The 21,035-nt window shown below is 46.6% G+C and overlaps 2 protein-coding genes across 2 annotated transcripts in view; one reads left to right on the forward strand and one right to left on the reverse strand.

Moving 5' to 3' along the window:
* ATP1B4 (ATPase Na+/K+ transporting family member beta 4) overlaps positions 1 to 21,035 on the reverse strand; it is a 61,733-nt gene that overhangs the window by 22,207 nt on the left and 18,491 nt on the right. The gene's annotated exons all lie outside the window — the stretch shown is intronic.
* Positions 569 to 20,707, forward strand: TMEM255A (transmembrane protein 255A). The gene is made up of 9 exons (XM_087972344.1): positions 569 to 1,077; positions 4,447 to 4,594; positions 6,087 to 6,171; positions 12,242 to 12,331; positions 12,426 to 12,488; positions 13,968 to 14,056; positions 15,761 to 15,920; positions 17,954 to 18,094; positions 18,836 to 20,707. The coding sequence occupies exons 1-9, from the start codon at positions 1,020 to 1,022 to the stop codon at positions 18,995 to 18,997; spliced, it is 996 nt and encodes a 331-aa protein (XP_087828470.1). The 5' UTR covers positions 569 to 1,019; the 3' UTR covers positions 18,998 to 20,707.

The raw sequence follows: 21,035 nt of genomic DNA on the forward strand, positions 1-21,035 counted from the left end.
TTTTTTATGTATAGATTTTGTATATTCCTTTAAAAAGACGTTTGTTTTGCAGAGACCTTATGTTTTCCTAACTGATTCCTCCTCTTCGAATTATATGGGAAGTAGCTCAGGCTGGACCTTGAACATCAAAATCCATAAGTCATATATCATCCAACCTAAGTGCTTTTTAAAAATCCTCTTTACATTAAACCTGCACATTTATCCGAAAATACGCCCAAGAGCCATTTATTGCAAACCGCAACCCTTAAAAAAAAATAAAAAATTAAAAGACAGGCGAGATAAATCCGGCCTAAGATATTCCTAGCAGAGGAAGCAGCCCAAATTATACGATCGTAATAAATACGTTCTTAAGGAAAGGTTGGCCTGTCCTTCTGCAAGGCCGGCGAATAATGCAGGTTTTGAAGGATCTTTCTCCAAGCCGACAATCTTGAAACCTTCGATTGGCTGAACGTGGCACGGATGCGTCTCGGAGACCATTTTCATCTCCCGAGCCAAGATCTATTATGATCGTTGCCTTTTTGGGAATTTGGGCTTGCGCGCCTGCAGTTTGCATTCCAGGCGCAATTCTGGCACTTGGGAAGGGTTGGGGTTGTTGTTTTTTCCCTCCCCTTCCTTGGCTTTGGCATCTCCCACCTCTGCAGAGGCGGAATCCAAAAGAACCCGTCCCCTTTCCGTGCCCACCTACCCTCCCGACCCTGGATCGAAGCGCAAGGCTCTTCCACCCTTGGAATCCGGCGCATCTCAACCTCGCGGGGTGGGTAGGTCGGGGGGAGCGAGCCGGCCGCGAATCGGCGCAACAGCTGGGACACCATCACCACCACCAACCCCGTCCGCCTCTGGGCGCGCAGCTGCCTCCGTCAGGCTCTCTTCCCCCGCCTCGCGCAAGCGCCACAAGCCGCCGGCGCCGACCGGGAGCGCTGCGGGAGGATGCTCCGCGACCGGTAGCTTGTGCGCGCCCTGCCGGCTCCTCGTGCCGGGGACGGTTGGAGGAGGCGCGCTGGAAACGCGCCGCCACCGCCATGCGCCAAGCTTTGGCTCCGCCGCGCTCCAGTGCCATCCCGCTGTCCACCTCGCTCGGTGAGTGGCTGGCAGGGCGGTCAGGGAGGCAGAAGGGCGGCCGGGCTGGAGGATCGGGCGAGACCCCGAGGGCCCTTTTCCAGCGGGGCAAAGCGCGCCCGGGCCCCGTGCGTAATTGGAGAGGTCCGGTTGGGCGCGCTCTTGGGGTCCCTCGGGGGTCAGCTGGAGAGGTGTGTTGATGGCTTCAGGGCCAAGGGGGGGACTGTTCAGCCTCTCCCCTTTCCCTTCCTTCCACCTCTTCCTCCCCCCCTCCCAATTTCCAAGACACCCGCTTCCCTTCCCCCGCTCCAAATAAGGGAGAGGGTTAGATCTCTGGATTTGGAGCAGCCGGCCTGAACGTGAAGGGGTTCCCAGTGTAAAGAGTTTCCTGGGTGGCAATGGTCCTCTTGCACGGTGTGCGTGTGGGGGGAGAAAATGATGGGGGCAAGCCCCCTCTGTGCCCCTTGGAGCTTTCCCAGGAAATTCAGGATAGTGCCAAAAATAGATAAGCATTTGAGTAAAGAGGGAGGGAGCTGGCCAGCAAAATTGAAAGCACCCCAATGAAAGGTGACACCGCCCCTCCTCTCTTCAGAACTAGGGTGCTTTCCTTTCCTCCCAGTTATTTAAAATGATCTCTCCTTCCTTGTTTTCCCTTTTGGAATAGCAAAAGAAGGAGAGACCCCAAGTTGGCTGTTGCTTTTTGGGTTCAGATCATGTATGGGTTGGTCACTTGGTCCAGTGGTGGGATTCGAAAATGTTTACTACAGGTTCTGTGGGCGTGGCTTGGTGGGCTGGGCGTGGCTTGGTGGGTGTGGCTTGGTGGGCGTGGCAGGGGAAGGTTACTGCAAAGTCTCCATTCCCTCCCCACTCCTGGGGGATGGTTACTGCATAATCCCCGTTCCCTCCCCACCCCACTAACCTGCTTTCCAGCTCCGTTCTCCTGTGCAGGGCAACCAAAGAAGACCCAGCCAATCAGCTGGGACTCAGTGGGAGGCGGAGAATAGATGGGGGTGGGGCCAGTCAGAGGTGGGATTTGCCGGTTCTCCGAACTACTCAACATTTCTGTTACCGGTTCTCCAAAACTGGTCTGAACCTGCTAAATACCCACCTCTGACTTGGTCCCTTTGGTTTTCACGTCCCTGTTCTGTGGTTTCTCCAGGGGGTGAATGAACCTAACCCAGTTGGCCACCTTGTGGGTCGGCGACCTACAATATCTGGCCACCATTCACCTTCTAGAGAAAGTTGTCTCAAAGCCCACAGCCCCTGCTTTGTAGGAGTGGGGATGAAGATTCGGTTCTCCAAACCTTCTGAGAACCACAATCTTCATTTTTGGGGTAACATAAGTGGATTTCCCTACGAGGGGTGCAGGGGTGGCCTAGAGGTGGAGCTCTCGCCTCACAATCGGGGAAGCTGTGAATTCGATCCTAGGACGGTAGAGGCAGATATTTCTCTCTCCGGGCACGTTGAGAATATATCTGCTGAATATAACTTCGTATTGGCAACAGGAAAGGCATCCAGCCAGTAGAAATGGGGTCCGTTGGTCTGGAGAATTCTGGAGAACAGGTGCACCTGACCCACCAGGTTGAATATAGAAATATACCAGGTGGTTTTAAGGTGCATTTGAAAGTGGGAAGAAAGCCAGGATGCCAGCACAGACCTGAATTGCAGAGGCTGGAGATGTTCCTCCTCTGTGATTTAATATTTAGATGTTCTGTCATTCATTAAACTTATTTATTAGATCTATGGCCAGCCTTTCCTTCGGGAGCTCAAGGTGACTTATGTAGCTCTCCCTCCTCTTGTTTTTCCCCACACCAACAACCTTGTGAGATACGTTGGAAGGAGAGAGGAAGTCTGGCCTAGAATCATCCAAAGAGCTTCCTCAAGCTTGAAGCTAGGTTTGAACTTGGTTCTGACAACTAAACCATCATATGGTATAAAACCAGGATTCCTTATCATCTTTAAAGGTAAAGGTTCCCCTCGCACATCCGTGCTAGTCATTTTCGGCTCTAGGGGGCAGTGCTCACCTCCGTTACAAAACTGAAGAGACAGTGCTGTCGGAAGACACCACGTCTCCATGGTCATGTGGCCAGCATGACTAAACGCCGAAGGCTCACGGAACGCTGTCCCCTTCCCACCAAAGGGGTCCCTATTTTTCTACTTGCATTTTTTACGTGCTTTCAAACTGCTAGGTTGGCAGAAGCTGGGACAAGGAACGGGAGCTCACTCCGTTCCGCGGCGCTAGGGATTCGAACCGCCGAACTGCCGACCTTTCTGATCGACAAGCTCAGCGTCTTAGCCCCCGAACCACCGTATCCCTTTATCATCTTTAGGTTGTTCTTTTCAAAGAGAGGGGGAGGAGAATAAAAACAATAAAAACACCTTTGGTTGGTAGAACATTGATTTTGGATGTGGAAGGTTTTCCTTGTAAACGTCAACTTCTCCCTCTGCCCTAACTAGAGTGGAGAACACTGGAAATCGTTAACTAGATGTTAACAATGTGTACGAACATGTAATATGTTCAGAAGTCTTCTTTCATGACCCAAAGGTGCTTTTTCAACAGGCAACTGGACCTTCTTGGGTTTCTTCCTTGAAGACGTTTCGCTGCTCATCCAAGAAGCTTCTTCAGCTCTGGCTGGATGGTGGGGAATGGAAGGATTTATCCTCCTTGCAGATGGTCAATCATTTTGCATCCTTTTAGAGCAGGGTCCAACCTTGGCAACTTTAAGACTTGTGGACTTCAACTCCCAGAATTCAATACCCGGCAAAGCTGGCTGAGAATTCTGGGAGTTGAAGTCCACAAGTCTTAAAGTTGCCAAGGTTGGACACCCCTGTTTTAGAGGGTCATTGAGGCCACTTGGAGGTTTATCTGTGTCACCTGAGTAGTGCAGATGGGTGTGAAGTGGCCTCAAGGACCCTCTTAAGGGAGGCAAATGACCAACTCTCTGCAAGGAGTATCAATCCTTCCATTCCCCATCTCCCAGCCAGAGCTGAAAGAAGCTTCTTGGACGAGAAGCAAAACATCTTCAAAGAAAAACAAGGAAGTCCAGTTGCCTCTTGGAAAAAAAAACCATCTTTGGGACATTCTTGGATGAGAAGTGAAATGTTTTCAAGGGGAAAAAAAAAAAAACCAAGGAAGTCCATTTGCTTTTTGACCTTCGGATCATAAAGGAACGTTTCCGAAGAATATATTACATGTTTGTACACATTGTTAACATCTGTTCAACCTCCTGGATGATTTGAGAACCTCCATAGATGTTCAGAAAGAATCTTTTTAGGACTCCCTCAGGGAAGTTCAGCAGAACACGTGGCAGGTGGAAGTGGCCTCTTGGTGGACTACTTGACAGAAACAGGCCTGTCCTTTTATTGTTATCCCTCTGTGTCTCTTTCTAGGGTCTTTCAACAGAAGGAAGCGAAATTCCCTCTATGTCACCGTGAGGTTTTCTCCTGGTGTCGCCTGGCTTACCTGGCAAATCTCACCAGGTTCGGGCCGTGGGTGGGCCAGCCAGGGTGGGATTGCCATTACCGGACTCAGAACTAGGTAGATAACCGATATCAGGGGAGGGCCTTATAGTCATTAGCCAACCCCGAAGAGGCCCTACCATTTGTAAGTATAGAGTTCTTAGACTGGGGAAAAAATCCTGGACCTTGATTATTCTCACTGTCAGTTTCTCCTTATTTCCAGGTTGAATCTCTCCTTGTTCAGTTTCCATCCATTATTCCTTGTCTGGCCTTCAGGTGCCTTGGAGAATAGCTTGACCCCTTCCTCCTCTCTGGGGCAGCCCCTCAAATAATGGAATATTGCTATCCTGTCTCCCCTGGTCCTTCTCTTCCCTAGACTAGCCAGGCCCAGTTCTGTAACTATTCATCATATTTTTTAGCCTCCAGTCCCCTCATCATCCTGGTTGCTCTTCTCTGCACTTTTTCTAGAGTCTCAACATCTTTTTTTATCGTGTGGTGACCAAAACTGGATGCAGGATTCTAGGTGTGGTCTTACTAAGGCTTTATAGAGTGGTTTTAGTACCGGTTTGGTATGGGTTCGCCCAAATCAGGGCGAACCGATAACATCCCACCCCTGCTTACAAGCAATTAACGACGGTTTGAAGTGGGAGTAACAGGGATGTTAACACGATGCCCAGAATAGCAAAGTTTCTTTTGGGCAGAGAAAATTGCTGTGTTCGTATGACGTCCGAAGCATTTCCTCCATCGTCTTTTCTAAGCAGGAACAATCTTAACGTAACATCAGGAAGGGAATGATTGATGTTTTGGAACAGGCCAAGGACAAAGAAATGGAATCAGGGGAAAGATATTTACCATCAATTGTCATACAGCTAGTCCTTGCCTTATGGCCACAACTGAGCTCAACATTTCTGCGCTAAGTGAGACCGTTGTTAAGCGAACTCTTCCCCATTTTACCTTTCTTGCCGCCCATTAAGCGAATCGCTGCAGTGAGTAACATGGTTGTAAAATGAAACTGGCTTGCCTATTGGCGGAGGGGAGGGGTTGGATTAGGTAACCTACTAGGTCCCTTATTCTGTGTTCTGTTGACGTTGCTTGTCAAAAGGTTGCAAAATGACCTCAGGGCACTGCAACCATCATAAACGTGAATCAGTTGCCAAGCATCTGAATTTTGATGAAGACGCTTCTTCATAAGTGAGAAAAACAGTCGTAAGTCACTTTTTTCAATGCCTTTGTAACTTCGAATGGTCAGTAAGTGAACTATTGTAAGTTGAGGACTACCTGTATACATATTTAGGTCTGTGCTTCCCCATAATCGTCAATCCCCATTTTTTTTCCCCTAAGACCGACTCAACTGGCTCAGTCTTAGCTGACCAGGAGAAAACTAATAAGCTCAAATATTTATAATTATATATCGTATATTGCCTGATCTGTCCGTGTTCCCGTAGATGCCGGCATCAAAGTATTGAACTATTTTGTTGACGTGAGTTTATGCTCTTCCTTCCTACTCTTGTTTCCAAATTTTACTCTGCCGAAAAAGCAATTGACTTCCAGGCCAGAATGTAATTTAAAAAAAAAAAATCTTTTCCCTTTCAGCTGGGCTTTGGATCGTTCCTTGGCATTATTGGATCCAATTTGATAGAAAATAAAAGACAAATGGTAAGTCGTTTCCCGCTGGTGAAGTTACTTCTCTGTTCGTGTGACAGAATTTTTTTTTTAATACAATTTTTCTTTCGCTTCCCTTACTTCCGAAGTTGACATTTTCTGCCTGGTTATTCTTCCGTTCTTTTTTGACGCTTAATTTGATGAGCAGGAAGTTCCGTAACATGGAGAGAAGCTTTTTTCCCTCTGCTTAATCAAAGCAATTTATAACTCAACAGTAGACATCTGTCACAAGCCAAGATTACAGCTTAATCCTCTTGAAAATGAAAATGACCCACCTGACCATCTCAATACTGAACTATGTGTATTGAGTGAAACTCATGACATAACCCAGCCTTTGCTGGAGACTAAAACATATGAAGAACAGTTTCAGGAACTGGGCCTGGCTAGTCTAGGGAAGAGAAGGACCAGGGGAGACAGGAGAGCAGTTTTCCAATATTTGAGGGGCTGCCACAGAGAGGAGGAGGGGGTCAAGCTATTTTCCAAAGCACCTGAAGGCCAGACAAGGAATAATGGATGGAAACTGAACAAGGAGAGAGATTCAACCTAGAAATAAGGAGAAACTTTCTGACAGGGAGAACAATCAACCCATGGAGCAGAAGTTGCCTTCAAAAGTTCTGGGAGCTTCATCACTGGAAGCTTTCAAGAAGAGACTGGACATTATAAAAAGATGTCAAGGCTCTAGAAAGAGTGCGGAGAAAAGCAGCCAAGAGGATTCAGGGGACTGGAGGCTCAAACATACAATGAATGGTTGCAGGAACTGGGCATGGCTAGTTTAGTGAAGAGAAGGACCAGGGGAGACATGATAGTGGTCTTCCAATTTTTGAGGGGCTGCAATAGAGAGGAGGAGGAGGAGGGGGTCAAGCTATTTTCTAAAATACCCAAAGGCCAGACAAGGGATAATGGATGGGGAACTGAACAAGGAGAGATTTAACCTGGAAATAAGGAGAAATTTTCTGACAGTGAGAACAATTAATCCATGGAACAGAAGTTGCCTTCAGAAGTTGTGGGAGCTTCACCACTGGAGGCTTTCAAGGGGAGATTGGGCTGCCATTTGTTGGGGATGGTGTAAGGATTCCTGCTTGGGCAGGGGGTTGGACTAGATGACCTACAAGGTGCCTTCCAACTTTGTTAAACTATGGATGACGTAAACTTCAGCGCACCTAGCGTGGGCCAAGATTTCAGCCACATCTCACTGTTTGCCCCTGTTCTTGCAGAACGCAGAAGTTGGCTTCAGACAAGAGCAAGGAAGTTAAGCAGTTAAGTTAAGCAGGAAGTAAGATTGGGTTACAAGCCCTCCTTGTTCCATCAGAGTTCTCATATCAGTTGACCAGTGATCTCAGAATGACCCCTTCTCTTTCTTTTTTTTTTTAAAAAACTCAAAACAGAGACTGAGACGTTCGCCCAATTAAGCAACTATGCAATATTATACACCAGTGGGTTCAATTTGTATTTTTAACACACCAGAAACTAATGAGGGGTGTTGCAATCACTGAATTAACTAGCATTCGCGACTTCTTCCAACTATTTTTGATTTCTCCTCTATAAGCGGAAGGCGGACTTTCTTGGCTGAGATCAACCGTGGCCGGATATTTCAAACCCTGCCTAGCGAAGCCTATTTTTGAAGTGGGGTTCTTATGAAGAATGCCACTTGATTCCTGATCAAGGAGGAGATGAGTCAGAGAGTTAACCCTGAGCCTTCAGACAACTTTCTGCTTAATATCTTTTGCAGGGGATTGAAGTCAAACTCAGGCTCCCAAAGAAAGGATTGTGTAGGGAATCTCACTCTGTATATAAAAGCGAAATATACCCCTCACACATCATCACAAAATCTCCAGAACCGTAAAGCCTACAAACTTGACATTTGGTACATATGTTCCTCTTGGCTTCTAGGTGCTCACTAAGAAAGGATTTTTTGAAATGACCATCAGACAATTAGTATTTCCATTATTATTATTATTATTATTATTATTATTATTATTATTATTATTATTATTATTATTATTATTATTATTATTATTATTATTATTATTTATTACGCTCTGATGCTAAGGAGTTCTACTCCCCCTACCCACCTGGAGTCCATCTAACTTGGCACCTGTTAACTCAGGTGAGCAACAGCTTTCTTGCTTCTTAAACTGCAACCTTTCTACTACTTGATTGACTCAACTGGAAGATGAGGAAGTTAGATCTGGCTCTTGTGCCACGTACAATACTTCCACTATTTATTTTTATTTATTGAATTTATTGGCCACCCATCTTACCACAGGATAACTCTGCACTTCTTCCTAACTTCTTTAAAATTTCTGGACAGCCCCCTCCAAAAAAAAAACCTAACGATTACCACATGTTTGGTTGTTAAAGGCCCAGCAACTGTATTTGTACGAGGTATAGCATTTTGTTGGTTTTAACCTTACTTTGGCTTGGGAGAGTAGGTTTTGGTTTAACATGAACAAGCTGGGCTTATTTGATAATCCAGTGTGTTATATAAACTCAGGAAGTGGGTCCCTTACAGAGGTGGTATTCAGCCGGTTCTGACCGGTTCTTGAGAACCGGTAGCAAAAATTTTGAGTAGTTCGAAGAACCGGCAAATCCCACCTCTGACTGGCCTCTCCCCCATCTATTCTCTGCCTCCCATTGAGTCCCAGCTGATCAGCTGGGTCTTCTTTGGTTGCCCTGCACAGGAAAACGGAGCTGCAAAACCGGAGAGTGGGGTGGAGAGGGAAGGGGGATTTTGCGTATATCCTTCCACTGCCATGCCCACCAAGCCACACCCACAGAACCGGTAGTAAAAAAATAATAATTGAATCCCACCACTGGTCCCTTCAATAGGCAAGTTAGAAGTTGTTTTACTATTTCTTATAGTCAAGAAATCTTTGGCCCAGAGAAGTTCCTCCAGTTGGCTGGCAAGGCACTTGATGTTGTGTCTTCCCTGGAGAGGGTTGAGGGAAGGTTTCCTCATGTGAAGAAGGGAAATTCTGTCAACCCCTGGCATCCCAGATCTTAAGATCCATTGCATCTGAAGTCTGTATCTCTTAGTTCAACAGGGAGCATTCTAGCCAGTTTCCATGGCTACTCTCCTTGGTGCAGTTTAGGGAAGAAGGGGTGTGGTGGGTGCAGATAGGGCCTTCATCTCTTGGTTCATCAACTCAAGGGTTGCTTTGGTGGGTTGACCTCTTTTTAACCAGTCCTCAATCCATCCATTGCCTGCCCCCACCCTCACTGGAAAGAAGAGCCTAGAATCTGGATTATGTCATCAACTGCCATGAACAAAGAGAGGCTGTGTGATTTTCACCCAGAGAGAAAGAAAGAAAGCAGATCCGTCTAACCTGGTTAGACTCCATCTTTGGGCTTCGTTTGAATGGCCGAAGGTACTTTGCGGGGAGCCTCTCCTTGAGCTGAAAAACGGAGAGCCAGGAGAAAGAACCAACCCTGAACGATTATCTGGCTTTCTTTTGCCCTCTCTGGACTGTCTCAGGCAGTGCTACGGGACAATACCATGATAATATCTAATAAACCACCATGAAACAACAAACCCCATCCACGGGCTTCACTTCCTCCTCCTCTTTCTTCCTCTCCTCTCTCTCCCTGATCGCGATTCTGAACTGTCGTTCAAAATCGTGCTTCATCACGGGAAAAAGGGAGAAAAATATAAATGGAAACAGAAGTACCTTGGGGTGGACCATCAGGGGATAGTAACACAGGTGGAAGAGCAAGTGTCCAGGAGGCCAATGAGGTGTGGCCAGGCAGCCAGATTCCCTTAAGTGACCAGTTGACCAGGAAGTGATGTTGGGATGAGCAAATCTCTATTGTTCTGTTCCGTGTTGCATTCTCAGCTGTTCTTCCAGGGTTCTACTCCTTTGTGTTCTGTCTCCGTGTCTCAGAACAGGTTGGTGCCATCATCAAGGGAAGTAGGAACCATCATGGCAGTGGTGGGATTCAAAAAAAATTTTTTTACTACCGGTTCTGTGGACATGGCTTGGATGTGGCGTGGCTTAGTGGGCAAGGCAGGGGAAGGATACTTCAAAATCCCATTCCCTCCCCACTAACCTGCTTTCCAGCTCTGTTCTCCTCTGCAGGGCAACAAAAGGAGACCCAGCCAATCAGCTGGGACTCAGGAGGCGGAGAATAGATGCAGGCGGGGCCAGTCAGAGGTGGGATTTGCCGGTTCTCCGAACTACTCAAAATGTCCGCTACCGATTCTCCAGAACTGGTCAGAACCGGCTGAATAACCACCTCTGCATCATGGTAGTAGGAACTAAAGAGGTCTAGTTGTGAAGCTGTTCAAATTGTTAGTAGATACATCCTTGTGGTAAACTAATTACCTTTTCACCCAAATGATGAGAACATAGGCAAGCAAGACACAAAGTCCACATTCTTGAGAGCTCCAAAAGATAGGTAGGATGAGAAAAAAAATCAATACATGATAAAACCTTCCACAGAAAGCTATGCCCAACAGAGGTATTTAAGACAATGCTAGCAATAGCAATATCATTTAGACTTATATACCGCTTTACAGTACACTCTAAGCGGTTTACAGAGTCAGCCTCTTTCCCCCAACAGTCTGGGTCCTCATTTTACCCACCTTGGAAGGCTGAGTCAACCTTGAGCCTGGTGAGATTCGAACTGCCAAATTGCAGGCAGCCGGCAGTCAGCAGAAGTAGCCTGCAGTACTGCACTCTAACCACTGCACCACCAAAGCTCCTAGATTTTAAAAATACAAACTTGGATAGAAAAAATGATAAAGGAACACATAGATTTAAAACCAGAAATATTTCTGTTGGGTATCATACCAAAAAAATATAATAAAGGAACTGTATATTTAATATTACATGTGTTAACAGTGGCCAGAAGGCAATGCGCATACATGCCATAGGTTCACCATCACAGGACTAGCACGTATGTGCGAGGGGAACTGTAAGGTCCCAACCTTTACCTTATTTCTCAACTTACAAACACAAAATTGAGTGGCTCCTGGGATAAAAGTTATTGAAATATTTGTTGGTGTGAGTTTATGCTCAGTGCAGTTGTCCCTTTCAGCGGTCACTAAATGAACTGTTTTAAGTCGGCGTATGCTTTACCCTCGATGGAGATGCTCTCCAAAAGCTCGCTGGCATCCTGCGGCAAGGAATGCTGGTGGGTTCTTCAAATAGCTCTTGGAGTGTGTCAGGAGGCAGAAGAAGAGCTGTGTCATGCTCCTGGTGGAGACTGACTCTGAGGAAGAGGAGGAACAGCCGACAGGGAGTGGAAATGTGGCTCCGGAGGTGGTGGAGGAGGCTGGGGAAGAGCAGAGGTTGACCGGGAAGTCAGAGGAGGACCCAGGCCCATCCCTTATCCATCCTAGGGCACGTAGGGAGGAGAGGATCAGGGTAAAATGTGGTCTACTCAGGAGGAGAGGGCCATGATCCTCTTCATAGGTTGCAGGTGTGAGATTTGCATAAGAGTTTGGACCTGTGTGCTAACAGACGCTGGAGACAAATTAGTGTTTTATTCCTAAAGAAGGTTTTTTTTTTCAAGAAGGTTGGTGTTCTTCCAATGGACTGTACCTGGCTATCTTCCTGAAGTTGGCAATTATCTATCCTGGTCTGTCGTGGAACTTTATTCAATGCGGTTTGTTTTTGGTTTTTGCTTCGTTATCGGCTCTTTGAATTTGAACTGTGTTTTTTCCTTTGAAATGTTATTTTGAAAATAGTTTACTCCTCAAAAATGTTAAAATAGTAATAAGATATGGAATAGAACACAGATGAATATGAAATTGAGTTTGTGTCTGTATGGAGAAGTGATAAGCCGGGATCATGCTATTCTCAAAAAAAGATGTTTGATTTCTGTTATGTTTTTGTGAAAACCAAAATAAAATTTATATTTAAAAAAGAAAAGAAAAATAGTTTACTCCTCCACTGTGGCCAATTAAACAGTGAAGCCAAGTTGAAGGCATTAAAGGACTTTTAGCTACGTTTTGGGTTTTGTTATATTTCTGAGATACTCCGGGTCATCACAGGCTGCCCGCTGCAGATGACACGCCAGCCCTTTGGAATTGACCACTTTCTTCTCCCTGTGCTTCCCACAGCTGGTTGCCTCCATTGTGTTCATCAGTTTCGGCGTCATCGCTGCTTTCTGCTGCGCGATTGTGGATGGCGTGTTTGCTGCCAGGCATATCGTGAGTGCGGATCCAGAGGGCGGGAAGTTGGCAAAATATGGCCATTTGAACTGTTTTAAAAAGCAGGGGTGGGGGGAAACTTTCCTTTTTACAGGACCTGAGGCCACTTTATGCCGGACGCTGCCACTACTATGCCAAAAGTACAACTCAGCCCAAAGTAAGTTAGCCTGATTTTTTTTTTTATTTCTCTGGAACCAAATTTTCCTCTTTCTTTAGAAATGTAGCTATGATTTTGTTCTGTTCTGTTCTGTTCATTTTATTTTATTCTTTTCTTTTCTTTTATTCTTTTACTTTTACTTTACCTTACCTTACCTTACTTATCTTATTTCACTTCACTTCACTTCACTGTATTGTATTGTAATCTTTTATTGTTGTTGGCTGGAGGAACCAGGAACCAAATACTCTTCCCAGGAGTCACGCCTTATCAAAAATGGTTTGGATGTCCACTGAGTGGTCCTCCTTATGCTAGCTTTGCTGTATGCAGGGCCAAAGTAAAATGTATCCGATGTGTGCCACATCAAGGGTTCCTTTACAGCAGGGGTGTCCAACCTTGGCAACTTTAAGACTTGTGGACTTCAACTCCCAGAATTCCTCAGCCAGAATTCTGGGAGTTGAAGTCCACAAGTCTTAAAGTTGCCAAGGTTGGACACCCCTGCTTTACAACAAAAAGAAAAATTATGCAAAGCTAGAAAAGGGATCCCCCTGGTATCCTTGTGGGGATTCTGTTTGGAAGGAGGCTAAAACCCATCAAGAACGGTTGCAGGAATTGGGTATGTTTTGTCTAGTGAGAAGAAGGACTAAGGATGACACGATAGCAGTCTTCCAATATTTGGCAGGCTGCCACAAAGAAGAGGAGGGGAGGGTCAAGCTATTCTCCAACGCACCAGTGGGCAAGACAAGAAGCATTGGATGGAAGCAAGAGTAGAAGCAACCTAGAAGTAAGGAGAAATTTCCTGACAGCGGAAAACAATTAACCAGTGGAACATCTCCAGAAGTTGTGGGTGCTCCATCACTGGAGGCTTTTTAAAAAGAGACTGGACAGTCACTTGTCTGAAAGGGTATAGGGCCGTGATGGCGAACCTATGGCATGCATGCCACAGGTGGCACACAGAGCCATGCATACCTCACTGTGCAGGTGCGTGCCTCACAGCTGATTTTCAGCAGGTTTGAGGCCTTTTTCGGCCTCCCAAAGGCTTGAGGAAGGCTTCTGCAGGCTTTGCAGGCCTAAAACTAGCCTCGTTTCATCACTTCCTGTTTTTCTGAAAATACCGGAAGTGACCAAACGGGGCTAGTTTCCAGCCTGCAGAAGCCTTCCTCAAGCGTTTGGGAGGCTGAAAAAGGCCTCAAAAATCAGCTGTGAGGCTCAATGCAGGTAAGGGGGCAGTGGGAGATGGGTATTGCACGGACATGTGTAAGGGGCATGGGGGACCGTGCATTGCCTTCTGGGTGTTGGCACATGTGTGTGTGTGTGCAAGCGCGCACACAATTTTTGGCACAGGAGCCCGAAAAGGTTAGCCACCAATTTTACTGGGTCTCCTGCTTAAGCAGTGGGTTCGATTAGAAGACCTCCAACTCTTGTTATTCTGCATACTCCCCCCCAAAAAGGGCCTCTTCGTTGCTTCTCTCTTTCCCGCAGACCATTTGCCACCCGCAGCCTCGGAGTTCCTGCATTCCCAAAATCAGAACCAACACCTGTTTTTGTTGTGACTTGTACCACTGCGGAAGGTGAGTGGCACAGACGGCACCGTAATGCCACCCAACAATTTGTCGTGGCGGGTCTCAAGCTGGGAGACTTCTGCAGTCTCTCAAGGATGAAAAGACAGTTTGAGATTGGGTTTCATGCTGGAAAATAAAGAGTATGTCCTCCGCAGCAGGGGTCGCCAACCTTTTGGACCTCAGGGATCACCCAACTCATAATTTTAAATCCCACGAACCAAAAACTCTGGGAAAATCCCCAAGAAAAGTCTGCAGGAAACCCCCCCCCTTCTCGTTTTCCTACCGATCGCTCATTCTTTATTTGGGATCGCAGGATCCCATCTCCAGTTTCGTTCTTGGGGGGGAGGGGAGAGAGAGACTTTTGGCTTCATGCAAGGAAAGCAGCAGAGGCAGCAGAAGTCTTTCTTTCTCTCCCCCAAACTCTCCAGAAATGAGTCTTTGTGAGACTTGTTGTGCCAGCGCAGTCTCTTGGCTCATGAGGCCTTGCAGGGTCCCAAAGACTCATTTCTGGCGGAGTTTGGGGGAGAGAAAGAAAGACTTTTGCTGCTTTCCTTGTGTGCAGCCAAAAGCAGAAGAAAGAAGTGGAAAGAAGCAGCCCGGTGGCCAGGACACGCGCATGGGCGAGTGGGGCAAGTTCCCCCCCCCCTTCAGCCTTTCCCCCTCCCTTCACTACCTCATGTTGTTCGCAATGCAAGCGACGCAAGCCTTGCGTTCCCACAGGCCATGGGGTGGCACAGCCTTTTGTTCCTATGCAGCCTGAATTAATTGCTTTAGGGGTGACATTTCTCTGCGGACCATCAACATTTTCTCTCAGACCACCAGTGGTCCCCGGCCCACTGGTTGGTGACCACTGCTCCACAGCAAGTCTCTCTCGTCCTTTCAGATTTGGTTTTGGTAGCCAAAGTGTTCTGACCCAGATCCCCAAACATGACAAACCCTCTGAAGTGAACTCAAAGATAACTTTATTAGGAGTGCCAGCAGCCCCAGCAAAAAGTTTCTATCTCACCGCAGGCTAACAAGTCCAGCCAGAAGATGAATAGTTGTTTGCCACATCTATTCATGTGTCTTTTATCCCCCAGAGCTAGGGGGGCTTCGCTAGCAGCGGTGGCTCTTCCGTCCCGAGGACCGGCCCATAGATTTCCACTGCTCTCCTCTCCTCTGTCTTCTGTGCATCTGTGCGTCAGGCACTGGATCTAACTGTTCCTCTTTCTCATCAGCCACCTCCAGACTTGGGGGTTGTTGACTCTCCATCTGAGGTCTGACGGACGGCCCAGGCTCTGTCTGTCTCACTCTCTGACAGCTCCATTTCCTCTTCCCCTCGGAGCTCTCAGGTTGCCTTGATGCTGTCCTTGACTCTCATGCCCCCTCCTCATCTGATTCTGCTGCCGACAGGCCGCAACACAAAGTACACGCCAAACCGCAAATGCCAGGTCCTCCTCCACAAGCAAACCTGGTTTGCTTCGTTAGCCGATGCCCCCCAAAACGGTCGTTTGGGCCCTCTCGAAGTCTTATTCATCTACTTTCCCAATCCGACATGTTGTTCTCTAGTTACGACTGTGACAGAGCCTTCCCCTCACGCTTGTAAATCAAGTCGTCCATGTGGCCAGCCTGGTTTTACCATCTTTTCTGCCATACTTATTTTTTTAAAATGTAGGAAGCTGGGTGGTTTAGCTTTGATGCCGTTGAGAACGTTTGCTTCTTTTGGTCCATCAGAATGGAAATTTCTGGCGGTTATTATGAATTCATCGATGTGAACAGTTGCCAAGATATCGTCCATCTCTACCATTTGTTGTGGTCGGCAACGGTGTTGAATATCTTGGGTTTGGTTCTAGGCATCATCACGGCGGCCATTCTGGGTGGTTTTAAAGATATGGTAAGTCTGAATGCTGGTAAGAAGTTAGTTCCATCTCAGAGGCTGTCAGACAAACCAAATGAAGTATTGCAGGCTAACTCTGCCCACTGGCAGGAGTTTGATTCTGACTGGCTCGAGGTTGACTCATCCTTCCATCCTTCTGAGGTTGGTAAAATGAGGACCCAGATTGTTGGGGGCAAGAGGCTGACTCTGTAAACCGCTTAGAGAGGGCTGTAAAGCACTGTGAAGCAATATATAAGTCTAAAGGCTATTGCTATTGCAGGCCAACTCTGCCCACTGCCAGGAGTTCAATTCTCACCAGGCTCAAGGTTGACTCATCCTTCCGAGGTGGGTAAAATGAAGACCCAGATTGTTGGGGGCAATATGCTGACTCTGTAAACTGCTTAGAGAGGGCTGTAAAGCACCGTGAAGTGGTATATAAGTCTAAGTGCTGTTGCTATTGCTAAACCAACAATAGACTGACAATGTGGGTTTAAACATCTCAGTGGTTCCATTTGCACAACAGGTGGATGAGCCAAACAAACCACGGCATGGCTTTGTATCCAGGTGGTCCTTAACTTAATGACCACTATTGAGCCCAAAAATTCTGTTGCTAAGGAAGGCAGTGAGTTGTGCCTCATTTTACGACTTTGTTTTTTGGCCACAGTTGTTAAGCCAATCATTTCAGTTTTGAAGTGAATCGTATGAATTACTCTGACCACAAACCCTCAATCAAACGAGGTAAGGAGTGATGGAAAGGCGAAAACGCCCTCAAACGGGCCAAAAATCAGCTGGGAGATGCACAGTGCAGTTAGGTTTGGCTGGGGCTTGCATGCCCACACAAATAGCTCGGTGTGCCACCTGTGGCACGCAGGCCATAGGTTCGCCATCACAGGTCTAACCTCTCGTCCTGGGATTTTCTGGGTTCACGCCCCAGCCAGACCTGGGTTTAGCTTTCTTCTAGATGCTGCCAGCCGATCCAGAGCTTAATCGAAAGAAACAGCCTTTTAACTATAATGGAGAAGGTTCACTTTGGCTCTGACTCCACCGTGATGTATTTCCGGGCAAGCTTCCTTGAAAAGAAAAGCATGCCAAGCAAATGGAAGTGAAGTCTGGAAAGCCTTTTTAGTTCAAGCGCCATTAAAAGCTCGTCTTCCTCTTCCCACTCCACCTCTCTCCAAATTGGGAGATAAATTTCACAGGATGCAAAGTAGACTAAGACCAAACCATCCCCTCTCTAGATTCTACAATCCAGGTGTTTTTTTTAGACCAGGGATTTCCAACCTTGGCCACTTTAAGACTTGGGGACTTCAACTCCCAGAATTCCCCAGCCAGCTTATTCTCTCAGCTTAGAGCGGAGAGCTGGAAGGAAGCAGTAACTAACTGGGTTTAGAGAAAACTACGCCATAAGGCAGGGGTCTCCAGTCTTGGCCACTTTACGACTTGTGGACTTCAACTCCCAGAATTCCTCCGCCATTTTATGACAGACCCTTGGTCTGCTTCCTACACCTCCTACTTTGTATTTGAGTTTTTCTTCCTTCCCATCACTCCCTACCTCCTTCAATGGCTTGTCTTCCGGCTCATGCTTGAGAATTATGCTGTGGCTGGGGAATTCTGGGAGTTGAAGTCTACAAGTCTTTTCTTCCTTCCCATCACTCCCTACCTCCTTCAATGGCTTGTCTTCGGGCTCATGCTTGAGAATCATGCTGGCTGGGGAATTCTGGGAGTTGAAGTCCAATTTTGGAGAGCCCTGATTTAAAACTACAATCCCTATTGTTCCCAACCAGGGCATTAGCTACGCCGGTTAAGGGGATGACAGTTTGGGCCCAGAGCATCTAGAACAAGGGTCTTCAAACTTGGCAAGTTTAAGACTCGTGGACTTCAACTCCCAGAATTCCTGAGCTAACATGACTGGAAGAGGAATTCTGGGAGTTGAAGTCCACCAGTCTTAAAGCTATCAAGTTTGAAGACCCCTGAAGAGGGTAGCAGGTTGGGGAGACCTGGACGAGGTCTTCCGCTTAGATCATAGAGTCTTCTCTCTTCTTTGTTTTCAGATTCCCGCTCATCCTACTCTTACGTGCACGGTCGAAAACACCCGGCCCACTGTGTCCTATTACTCTCGACCCCAGGTGGCCTCATACAACACCTACCACAGCACCCCTCACCTGCCACCGTATTCAGCATATGACTTCCAGGTACAATACCCTAGGCGATAGCTTTGTCTTCATCTCCATCCAGCTGGGAACAGACTCTCTTTCATTGAAAGCTTTTTCTACAAGTTTAGCAACCCCTTGAAGCCCTGGAAAAGGCGGCCTGCAGCTATTGTTCACTTCATTGCAACCTCTCTGCAGTCATGTGATCAACATTCAGAGGCTTGGCAACTGGCATGTACTTATGACAGTTGCAGCAGCCTGGGTGGGGGGGGAGGTATCATGTGATTCCCCTTTTGTACCATTCGGACAGGTGAAGCCAGATTCACTTAACATTAAATTGTATTTTACTCCAAGAGAAATAGAAATAGAAGTAGAAATAATAGAACAGAACAGGAGCAGAGCAGAACAGAACCAGAATCGAACCAAACCAGAGCAGAACAAAAACAGAGCAGAGCAAAAACAGAGCAGAGCAGAAACAGAACAGGACAGAACTAGAGCAGAACCAGAACCAAACAACAGAACAACTGAACCAGAACAGAACCAGAACAGAACAGAACCAAGAGCAGAACAGAAACAGAGCAGAGCAGAACACGATTCTTTATTGGCCAGGTATGATTGGAAAAACAAGGAATTTGCCTCCTGTGCATAAGCTCTCAGTGTACATATAAATGGTGTAAGGTTTCCTGCATGAGCAGAGGGTTGGACTAGAAGACCTCCAAGATCTCTTCTGTCTGTTATTCTGTATTTTTCTCTCTCTGTGTCTGTCTTTCGTTCCCCTTGTAGCATTCCAGCCTCTTTGCAACCTCCAGCCCATCCGGCCTGCCGGAGGATCCGCTCTCGTTACCGCCCTCGCCGAGCTTGGTCTGGTCCCCGACCGGTGCTCCCCCTCGTTATTCCCCACCGTATTTTCCACCTTCTGAAAAGCCGCCGCCTTATTCGCCGTAAAGACTGAGGAGAAGGGGCGAGGATGCAAGCCCTTCGAACTTCCCGCAAATCTTTTGTACTGGAAGAAACAAAGGGACATGGCCGGACTTTTCCTCAGTTTCCTTTCTTGCGTCCATCGCTCTTGAGCCAGAGGGTGTTTCCAAATTTGACAACTTTTTAAGACGTCCAGATTTCCGACACCCACGGCTGGCTGGGGCATTCTGGGAGTTGAAGTCCACACACCTTAAAGTAGTGGCCAATTTTGGAGATCCCTGCACAAGAGGGATTCAAAAGTGCCCCGGATCCTTGCTTGTTTTTAAATGATGGCGGGAGATTTAACCGTTGGCCTGTTTTTTTTAAAAAGAAGTTGCTTTTTTCCCCCATGGTCTCTTTGAGCGAATTGCTTGTTTAAAGATAGCATTTGGCGATCCAGGAAGATCTTCGGGCCTTCCGAAAATGGGCAATTTGGTTAAACTATTGGAGGGACCACGCTGAGCATTTTCTCAAAACTTGACATCGGCTCAAGGAAGTCAGGAGGGCAACTGCAACCCATACAATCCTATTTACTTGGATAAATGGACACACAACAGGGAACGGAACGTGGATCGACTGATGGCAGCTGCCAGCTTGATCGATTTGTCCCAGATGACTCTGTGAATTGGAACCTCTGCCGAAGGGGCACCATTTCTCCACTGTTCTTTTAAATGAAGTCTCAAAGAGTTGGAATGCGTGGAATTAATTCTTTAAAACAGGTGTGGAGAGCGGAGGGACAGCCATACGACTAATCTGCAAATGGCCAAGAATGAATGCAGGGTGTTTTGTGGATTTCAGAGCTGCTGAGTGAAGAGTCGGCTCTAATCCTGACACCCAGTGGTAGATTCATTGGCATTGTGCTGGAAAAAAACCAGATTTCTTTTCTTTGAAATAAAAGCTATCCCGGTGTTATTCAACCATGGCATCTTTCAAGATATGTGGACTTCAACTCCCAGAATTCCCCAGCCACAGGGAAAACTATATGCTACTGAAACTCTTATTGTGGTGATCTGGATGAAACATGGCCTCGTAGGGCAACTGTTTTTGAACCAAGGTACCTCAAGTGGGCTAATTTATACAGAAATGTGTTCAAAATCCAGGATCCATCACTCCTTTAGGGAAGAAAGTTCGGAAAGATTGTGACTGTTTTGGTACTACCAAGTGCTGCTGCTGCGGCCATGTGATCTTCCTTTTCAATGATCTGTGACAGTTTCCCAGGCAGTCTAGCAATCCCTTTCTGCCTCCACCTAGCAGCAGCCTGGTACGGAAAAACAAATTGGTCCCATCAACAGCTATAGCCATTATATCTAAATCTGAGGTTTCTTTAAAGAAAAGACTTTAAACAGGTGCCTCTTTTATATGTGTGTGAGTGTGCATGTTCACACCCGGAAACTTAGCATGAATAAATGAGCATTTCTACCGCTTTGCACATTCAGTTTACTTGATGCACGCTTGAGAGAAGAGGGTGCTTTGTTGAAAAATTGGGAAGCACAAATTATGACGTGGGGAAAAAAAGATTGTGCATCTGAAAAGCAGGGTGTTTTACGGGCATTTCTAGATTAAACATTGCTCAACATGCATTAAAGGCAGTGTGACTGACAGGAGCCGTGGCTCAGTCTAGAGAGTGGGTAAGGGAAGATATGTCTGTGATTAATGCAACGATGCAAAATTGCAAATAAACCATCCTTTTTGTTATAAGACCACAGATGGTAGTTTCATGCATGTACCATTTCCCAAACTTCTCATCTTAACGACTTTGAAAACTGAGATGTGTAATTTTAACCAATGTGCCCCAAAATCAATGGCAATTACGTAGATGGGTTCCAGAGTCTTTGGGGGGCTCAAATTGATGCCTTAACATCACTGCAAACTCAAAAAAACAAAAAAGTATAGGTAAATTCCTTAGCCTGTGACCATAACGGAGCCTGTCCATTGTGGACGTAACTTGTAATGGCTGTAAAAGGGATCAGACATTAAGCCAATTTGCAGTCATGAATTTCAACCTCGCAGCCCTTAAAACGAACTG

Source organism: Notechis scutatus, chromosome 10, assembly GCF_049901735.1.
Source record: "Notechis scutatus isolate UNSWTSFEM ecotype Mainland chromosome 10, rNotScu1.2, whole genome shotgun sequence".
NCBI classification, from domain to species: Eukaryota; Metazoa; Chordata; class Lepidosauria; order Squamata; family Elapidae; genus Notechis; species Notechis scutatus.

Coding starts and splice junctions, on each gene's coding strand:
- TMEM255A (XM_087972344.1), top strand. CDS start 1,020: ATGCGCCAAGCTTTGGCTCCGCCGCGCTCCAGTGCCATCCCGCTGTCC. Junction 4,595..6,086: donor ATTACCGGACTCAGAACTAG/GTAGATAACCGA, acceptor GTAATTTAAAAA/AAAAAAATCTTTTCCCTTTC. Junction 12,332..12,425: donor TGTTTGCTGCCAGGCATATC/GTGAGTGCGGAT, acceptor TCCTTTTTACAG/GACCTGAGGCCACTTTATGC.